The sequence below is a fragment of the Oratosquilla oratoria genome, chromosome 12 (genome assembly GCF_046742065.1).
Source record: "Oratosquilla oratoria isolate Oo_2021 chromosome 12, ASM4674206v1, whole genome shotgun sequence".
Lineage (NCBI taxonomy): Eukaryota > Metazoa > Arthropoda > Malacostraca > Stomatopoda > Squillidae > Oratosquilla > Oratosquilla oratoria.
In genome coordinates, this window is record NC_134788.1 from 55,306,530 (window position 1) to 55,316,170 (window position 9,641).

The following is a 9,641-nucleotide window of genomic DNA, read 5'->3' on the forward strand; positions in this document are numbered from 1 at the left end:
TAGCGTCTTCTTTTTCCGACTGTGGGATAAAAAGTATATATATATATATATATATATATATATATATATATATATATATATATATATATATATATATGTATATATATGTGTGTGTATATATATATATATACACACATATATATATGTATATATATATACATATATGTATATATATATATTTATATATATATGTATATAATATATATATATATATATATATATATTAGAAACTTACATCACCGTAATGTAAAGTTTGTTTATATATGACGTCATAGCCCGTCAAGAATTGCGTTGAACATCTTTCAACTGTTCGAAGAACTTGTTTTCGTTGCTGTTTTATACAGCCCAAACAAGTGTGCTTTCTTGAATTCGTAAGTGCAATGATTTCATAGTAAGGTAGCTTAGAGCATGCGTAGTGTGGTCGCATCTGGCATTTGCTACACTTGAATTCCCGTTTGGCAGTTTATTTAGCATTATTATGTCTTGGGCAGGGCCAGGGGGTTGTGGGTATTTATCAAGATGTTTGTCAGTCTCGCAGGTGCAATTACCTATGTAATCGGACAGCTCTTATCATTATGAGTGTTTTCTACACCAGATGTAAGACAGCAAACTAATGGTAATGTCAGTAGCTATTTGGAAAACAAATGAGCAAAAATCTTTGTATAATCAAGGATATAGGTTAGGTCAGGGCAAGTCAGGGTCTCACAGCAGCAATTCTTATCACTATAATTTAATTCTTATCATTGTGTATTTTGAACCCCATATGTAAGTATTGTAAATTAATAGTAATTTTTGTATAAATTCTTAGAAATTTGAAACTGGCAAAAATGTATATATATTGTAAGGAATTTCACTGGCCTCACAGCCACAATTCTTACCTATATCATTGGCTATCTCTTATCATTCTGAGTATTTTGAGCAATTCAAAATATAAATGGAGACATGTACGTACACACGAATTCGGGTGCAGCGCCACCATTGCGGATGTACTTTATACATCGCCCTCTTTTGTGGCCCGTTGGAATTTGTTTGGCTTAGTTTCAATGCTTGGTGCGTTCAGCGCATGTGCATGATACTCAAATTGTCTTGTTGCTCAGCAAGTGTATGCCACATTCTTTAAAAACAATTTTTTTTCACTGATTTAGATGCAAAGTTGGTCATTAATCTTGGCAAATTAGTTTTTCGAGTAAAAATCTAAAGGTAAGGCATCTACATAGAAATATGTTAATGTTTTTTATACTTTTTCTCTCTCGAAAATGGGCAATTTGAGATCATTGGAAATTGGCACAGCTGATCCTAAGAGGACATGTAGGTATGTGCAAACTCATGGTCGGCACCACCATTGCAGGTGTAATGTTTACACTGCCATCTTTTTGCTTGCAGCATTCAGTGCATGCACAGAATTATCAGATTGTATTGCTGTTCTGCAAGTGTATGCCCACTTCTTAAAAAAAAAAAAAGCGATTTAAACGCAGATTTGGCTATTAGCCATTGCAAATTATTTCTTCAAGTAGAAATTTAAAGATAAGACACTTTATATGAATATTTAAATGAAATACTCATATTTTTTAACCTATTTTCTCTCGTCAACATGTAGGCAAACATGTTCTCCGATACTTAGTAGTGTTTGGTAACGCATGACATGTTGGAGACACTACGCATAATAGTCATAGAGGGTGTTATTCACAAATAATACTTGCACTGTTATGGTATGAATTTTAAGATGGACAGGCTATGTTTTACCCATTACATAGCCGGCTATAGCTATGATAGCAAGTATATGAAATAACTATCAATAATATGGTAGGTATTCTATGTCATGGACCATGTCCATGACCATGAGAAGTCTCAAGACTAGTAGAAGTCTAAAGGCTAGACTTAAATTTTCCTCTTGGTTTCATGATAACAGATATGTGCTATAGAAATAAGACTTTAATCAAATTGTCATGATTATAGATAACATGATTAAACAAAATAACTCCTTTGAGAGTAAAAAAGACTTTATTAATTTTTCTATTTCAGTAAATTGGTGTAAAAAATAATTCACCGATTTCAACGTAAATTTAAGTTGGGTATTAGGATAGTTGCAGTACTGACTGGTTAGTGTTCTGATAGACAATCTAAGGGTAAGGGCTAAGGCACCTATATATGCACTTTTTAATGTGATGGTAGAGTTCTTTTGGCTGTGCATACATTACAGTACTCTTACATTACATTGATGGAACATGTTACATGGTAGGTGTTAGTAAGAATAGTACAAAAGGAAGGTCCTACATAATTTTTGACATGCTAAGGTGATTTGTTGACCCATAAAACCTTCACATGCCAAGTTGCATGTCAATTGGGCCAGGGGTTTGGATTTTATTGATGACTATCTCTAAATTGACAATAGTTGCCATGGCAACATGATAGGTGTTAGTAAGAATAGTATAAAAGGAAGGTCCTGCATTGTTTTTGACATGCTCAGGTGATTTGTTGACCCATAAAACCTTCACATGCCAAGTTGCATGTCAAATAGGCCTGGGGTTTGGATTTTATGGATGATTATCTCTAAACTAACAGTAGTTGCCATGGCAACATGAAAGGTGTTAGTAAGAATAGTATAAAAGGAAGGTCCTACATTGTTTTTGACATGCTCAGTTGATTTGTTGACCCATAAAACCTTCACATGCCAAGTTGCATGTCAATTGGGCCAGGGGTTTGGATTTTATTGATGACTATCTCTAAATTGACAATAGTTGCCATGGCAACATGATAGGTGTTAGTAAGAATAGTATAAAAGGAAGGTCCTGCATTATTTTTGACATGCTCAGATGATTTGTTGACCCATGAAACCTTCATATGCCAAGTTCCATGTCAATTGGGCCAGGGGTTTGGATTTTATGGATAATTACCTCTAAATTGACAATAATTGCCATGGCAACATGATAGGTGTTAGTAAGAATAGTATAAAAGGAAGGTCCTACATTGTTTTTTTATATACTTAGGTGATTTGTTGACCCATAAAACCTTTATATGCCAAGTTGCATATCAGTTGGGCCAGGGGTTTGGATTTTATAGATAATTATCTCTAGATTGACAATAGTTGCCATGGCAACATGAAAGGTGTTAGTAAGAATAGTATAAAAGGAAGATCCTGCATTGTTTTTGACATGCTCAGATGATTTGTTGACCCATAAAACCTTCACATGCCAAGTTGCATGTCAATTGGGCCAGGGATTTGGATTGTACTGATGATCATCTCTAAATTGACAACTTAATAGTTGCCATGAAAAGGCAAATTTGGTATGATGGAGATGTTCCACATCGTTTTTGACATGTTCATGTAATTTGTTGACCCATTAAGCCCAAGTTTATCAAATTTTGATCAAATTGGACCGGTGGTTTAGAGTTTGTGTATTTCTTTACCAAAATTTTTACAAATTACCACCCTTAATTCTAATCTTTTGTTATGGTAAAGTCTACCCAAAAATTCGGGATTGAAAATAGTTAAAAAAAAAAAATTGTATCTCCCTTATTTTTCAAGCTATTTAAAAGAAATTAAAAAGTATTTTGTTTCTAATAAAACTGTCTTTCATATGCAATAAGTATTATCCTGTTTGCTTACATTGTTCTTACATTCTTATTAAGGGATGGGGCTCCATCTTGTCTGCCTCTGTCCAGAGGTAAAGAATTCATGAAGTTCACTCTGAAATCAGTGTGCACTATTTATTCTTGCAAGTAAAATCCAGATATTCACTCCACAATATATATGAACATTTTTACCCATTTATTTTTAGAAGTGCATATCTAAACAATATAGCAACAGAAATTTAAAGATAATTTTTGTAAGTTATAATACATGAAAGTAATATATGTTTTTCTTGATGGAGATGAATAACAAAAGTTTTTGCTAAGAGCAAATACAATACCAAGTGGTGCTGTGACAACAGGTTTAAGATGTCATATTGTCATTTGTCCAGTCCTATCAATGTCGGTTTGATGATAGCAATGACTACATTGGGTGTTCTCTCACTCCAAGTGACATCATATTTTTGAAACAGTTCTATGGAGCTGAGCTTCATACTTTTCTAGCTCCTCTACACCCTACACTCCAATTGGATGCCAAACCCCGCTGTCAGCATCCCTAACGATGATGATCCTGATGACTTCTAGCATTGCAGGTACTGCATTACCAAATGCATGTTAGGTTAGCCCATGTTGTCATATTTTACTTTTTCTTTACTTCCTCATCTATCAAAACAAGGATGGCATCTCAAACATTCATCACAGCTCCATTCATTAGTGTATTGCTTTTAGCAACTTTTTCTGTTATTGATTTCCACAAAGAAAAACATATATTATGTATATATACATATATATATATTTATATATATATATATATATATATATATATATATATATATATATATATATATATATATATGTATATATATATATATATCAAGTACAGATAAGGAAATAAAGGTACAGCATAGTAAGTGGAAACATTCTATGTTTATGGAACACACAATGGAATAAGAAATAAAAACCATAAACTCAGTGTGGGTATTTACCAGTGAAGTTATGTAACTTGATTTATACAAATATTGATAATTTATTTGTGCAGTACAGCAAAGTAGTTGATGGAGGTGATGATGTAATGTACTGCACAGCAAAGCAGGGCATTTACAGCTTCTCTGTATGAGCCTCTTCAGCAAGTGCTTTAGGGGATGTATCTTTTTCCTGAGTAGGCATGTCATTTTTCCTTGTACAACTTGTATACTTTGTGATACCCAGTTGTTGTTGCCTACACTAGTCAAGCACTCCCTTCTCCCTGAGGATTGCCACAGCTGGAACAGGGTTTTCCCACAAATCCTTTGGTGTTTATTGTGTTACTGGCATGTGTGATTGTGTACAATGCAATCTTCTATGATGTGTTGTAGTATGGGGTGAAATGCTGCATCCTGGATAGTTAACTGCAATGTGGTCATCCAGTCTTCTAGTAGGTCTACAAGGTGCCACACAACAGTCTGGGCAGGTAGCCTCTGTCCTTTCAATGGAAAGAAGATTCAGGGGGATGGATATGTATCAGTGTACTGTCTTGATGTTTCTTGTCATGTCTGGGTGACCTGCCATGCAGTGTTATGGGCGGGCTGTGTTTGTGGAGGCCGTGACAAGTGTTTGTGTCCCTCTCATATCGAGGTGATACTTGACTTTGAGGACTTTTGTTTCATGGTGTAGATGGTCTGTAGGTGATGTATTTGTGTAGCCTGTAATTCTGTTTAGAATTTTGTTCTGCATAGTCTGTAGGGTGTTGGGTTGTGCCTTGATGAGATTAGGGACACATGTGAGCTTACATAATTCATCACTGAGTATACATATTGTTTATATAGTGTAGTGGTCTTTTCTTTGTTTTGTCTTAATGTTGTACTTATGAGTGATTTAAGCTTGTTGAGTCTAGGTGTGCATTTTGTTTATGTTTATGATGTGTTGCTTGAATGACATGAAGGTATTGAATATTACTCCAAGAATTTTGGGTGTTTGCGTGTGTGGTATGAGGGTGTTGATGATAATGAGGTGTGGTATGTATTTGTGTTCTGCTATCTAGTTGGTGAGAAGTATAGCTGTTGTATTTCTTTGGCTGTTGTATTCCTTTGGCTGTCTGTGTTATGGTCTGTGCATGTAATCATCTTATCTGTGTAGGAAGAGATTTGGATTTTGGGGTGTGGAGTTTGCATATATCATGCATGTATAGATTAAGTAATGTGGAATGTTATGTACTTATATCAAAATATGACTACTGTTGCCAGCTAGGCCATTCCCAATTCCAAATCTTGTGATATGAGGAAAAGTCTAGAACAAAATTTGAGTCATTCTGGTCGTGGTGAGGTGTAGACTTTGGATGATTTTCAGCACATTTCTAATGAAAAAGTAGAATGCATTATATCATAGCACCATCTCTGTAAGTGTTACTATTTATTTTATGTTAGGTGGTGGCAAACACAAGGATCTATTTAGGTACAAAAGGACTTGAATATGAAATGGTTTGTTTACAAAACATCCACTATCCTATTACAGTATATTACAGATTTTCAAAGAAATAGATGTCAATCATACAATTACATTTTTTCCAGGATGAGAGTACCTGTCACCATTTCTTTGGAAGATAATAAGGATCCAGTGTGACATCTGCAGCACAACTATATCATGAGTCATCTTAGATATTGTGTGATGACCCACACTACAGAGAAGTCTCTCCAGTGTGAACCATGTGATTCTGCTTTCTCACAAAACACACGAGGACCCAAACAGGAGAGAAACCTTTCCAGTGTGCAATTCTGCTTTTTCACAAAAGGATGTTCTCACATCGCATATGAGGACCCACACAGGAAAGAAGCCTTTTAAATGTGACCCGTGTAATGGAGCTTTCTCACAAAAGAATAACCTCAGTTTACATATAATGACCCACACTGGAGAGAAGCCATTCCAGTGTGGCCTGTGCAATTCCGCTTTCTCACGAAAGGGTTATCTCACAAAACATATGAGGACCCACACAGGAGAGAAGCCTTTCCAGTGTGCCCTGTGCAATTCTGCTTTCTCACGAAAGAGTAATGTCAGAGCACATATGAGGACCCACACAGGAGAGAAGCCTTTCCAATGTGGCCTGTGCGATAAAGCTTTCTCACATAAGAGTTATCTCACAGAGCATATGAGGACCCACACAGGAGAGAAGCCTTTCCAATGTGCCTTGTGCGATTCTGCTTTCTCAGTGAAGAATCATCTCACAAAACATATGAGGACCCACACAGGAGAAAAGCCTTTCCAGTGTGACATGTGTGATTCTGCTTTCTCACAAAAGGGTGATCTCACAAAGCATATGAGGACCCACACAGGAGAGAAGCCTTTCCAGTGTGGCCTATGCGATAAAGCTTTCACAAATAAGAGTCATCTCACACAGCATATGATGACCCACACAGGAGAAAAGCCTTTCCAGTGTGACCTTTGTGATTTTGCTTTCTCGACTAAGTGTAATCTCACACAGCATACGAGGACCCACTCAGGAGAGAAGCCTTTCCAATGTGACCTATGCAGTTTTGCTTTCTCACTAAAGAGTAATCTCATAAAGCATATGAGAACCCACACAGGAGAGAAGCGTTTCCAGTGTGACATGTGCAATTCTGCTTTTTCAAAAAAGGGTGATCTCACAAAGCATATGAGGACCCACACAGGAGAGAAGCCTTTCCAGTGTGGCCTATGCAATAAAGCTTTCACAAATAAGTGTCATCTCACACAGCATATGATGACCCACACAGGAGAAAAGCCTTTCCAGTGTGACCTTTGTGATTCTGCTTTCTCGACTAAGTGTAATCTCACACAGCATATGAGGACCCACACAGGAGAGAAGCCTTTCCAATGTGACCTATGCAGTTTTGCTTTCTCACTAAAGAGTAATCTCATAAAGCATATGATGACCCACACAGGAAAAAAACCTTTCCAGTGTGACCTTTGTGATTCTACTTTCTCGACCAAGTGTAATCTCACACAGCATATGAGGACCCACACAGGAGAGAAGCCTTTCCAATGTGACCTATGCAGTTTTGCTTTCTCACTAAAGAGTAATCTCATAAAGCATATGAGGACCCACACAGGAGAAAAGCCTTTCCAGTGTGACATGTGCAATTCTGCTTTTTCAAAAAAGGGTGATCTCACAAAGCATATGAGGACCCACACAGGAGAGAAGCCTTTCCAGTGTGGCCTATGCGATAAAGCTTTCACAAATAAGTATAATCTCACACAGCATATGATGACCCACACAGGAGAAAAGCCTTTCCAGTGTGACCTTTGTGATTCTGCTTTCTCGACTAAGTGTAATCTCACACAGCATGTGAGGACCCACACAGGAGAGAAGCCTTTCCAATGTGACCTATGCAATTTTGCTTTCTCACTAAAGAGTAATCTCATAAAGCATATGAGGACCCACACAGGAGAGAAACGTTTCCAGTGTGACATGAGCAATTCTGCTTTTTCCAAAAAGGGTGATCTCACAAAGCATATGAGGAACCACACAGGAGAGAAGCCTTTCCAGTGTGGCCTATGCGATAAAGCTTTCACAAATAAGTGTCATCTTACACAGCATATGATGACCCACACAGGAGAAAAGCCTTTCCATTGTGACCTTTGTGATTCTGCTTTCTCGACTAAGTGTAGTCTCACACAGCATATGAGGACCCACACAGGAGAGAAGCCTTTCCAATGTGACCTATGCAGTTTTGCTTTCTCACTAAAGAGTAATCTCATAAAGCATATGAGGACCCACACAGGAGAGAAGCCTTTCCAGTGTGACATGTGCAATTCTGCTTTTTCAAAAAAGGGTGATCTCACAAAGCATATTAGGACCCACACAGGAGAGAAGCCTTTCCAGTGTGGCCTATGCGATAAAGCTTTCACAAATAAGTGTCATCTCACACAGCATATGATGACCCACACAGGAGAAAAGCCTTTCCATTGTGACCTTTGTGATTCTGCTTTCTCGACTAAGTGTAATCTCATACAGCATATGTGGACTCACACAGGATAGAAGCCTTTCCAATGTGACCTGTACAATTCTGCTTTCTCATGAAAGGGTAATCTCACAAAGCATATAAAGAACAACAGAGGAGAGAAGCCTTTCCAGTTTGACATGTGGAGTTCTGCTTGTTCAAAATAAGGTGATTTCACAAAGTATATGAGGACCCACACAGGATAGAAGCCTTTCTAGTGTGACCAGTGCCATTTTGCCTTCTTAACAAGAGTTATCTCACATAACATTCTAGGACCTGCATAGGAGAGAAGCCTTTCCAGTGTGACTTGTGTGATTCTGCTCTCTCACCAAAGATATCACAAAACATATAAGGACCCATCCAGCATGACCTATGGGATGTAGCTTTCTTACAAAAGAATCACCTCAAATATTAGGTGATGAGCCACACAGGAGAGTAGTCTTTCTAGTGTGACCTGTACAATTTAGCATTCTCACATAAGTGGTCTCTCAATTGGCACGTGGTGACTAACATTGGTGAGAATCCATTCCAGTGTGATCTGTGCAGTGGACAGTGTTCCCTCAGAGCTGTGCACCTGTGTGTGCACACACATTTTACAACTAGTGCACAAAGGAAAAATGTGCACATGCAAGGTGTTCAAGATGAAACTGAAATGTTTTAAATTGAATTAATTTCATAATGAGAAATTCAAAGTAAAAGAAAGATGTGATTTTGAGAATCTGTCAATGACTTGAAATGTAAGTATACAATTTCATTATTTCACATGTAGTTGTGAGATTGTACTGTGGTTGATGTTCATCATGAGCACTTGTGCAGTCAAGTGAAATAAGTCAAAAAGCATGTAAACAGTTTTGCCCCTCATATTAAATACTTCTAATGGCCTGATGACTCTGAATTCTTGACACAATCCTTATTTTTTTATGTATCAAATTCTATTTGGAAAAGAAAAAGAATCAGTAGTTTCCTACTGAGACCTAATAATCAAGAAAAACAACATGAACAAAATTAGTTACAAAAAAGGGCTTTGGATGAGTAGAAATACAAAGATAAGCACAGCACTGAAGCAAAGCCAAAGCAAAGATTAGAAGTTAAAGATTATAAGGGAAAAGGTAGGTATTG

The 9,641-nt window shown here is 37.1% G+C and overlaps 1 protein-coding gene across 2 annotated transcripts; it reads left to right on the forward strand.

The window, feature by feature from the left end:
* Positions 1 to 274: 274 nt before the first annotated feature.
* On the forward strand, positions 275 to 9,398 carry LOC143031807 (uncharacterized). 2 transcript variants are annotated; one of them, XM_076196111.1, is made up of 2 exons: positions 275 to 371; positions 6,117 to 9,398. In XM_076196111.1, exon 2 carries the CDS (start codon positions 6,356 to 6,358, stop codon positions 8,558 to 8,560), a length of 2,205 nt encoding a protein of 734 aa, XP_076052226.1. In that variant the 5' UTR covers positions 275 to 371; positions 6,117 to 6,355; the 3' UTR covers positions 8,561 to 9,398. The 2 variants fall into 2 exon arrangements, with proteins under 2 accessions (XP_076052226.1, XP_076052227.1); XM_076196112.1 differs by lacking the exon at positions 275 to 371 and adding an exon at positions 4,118 to 4,163.
* Positions 9,399 to 9,641: the final 243 nt, after the last annotated feature.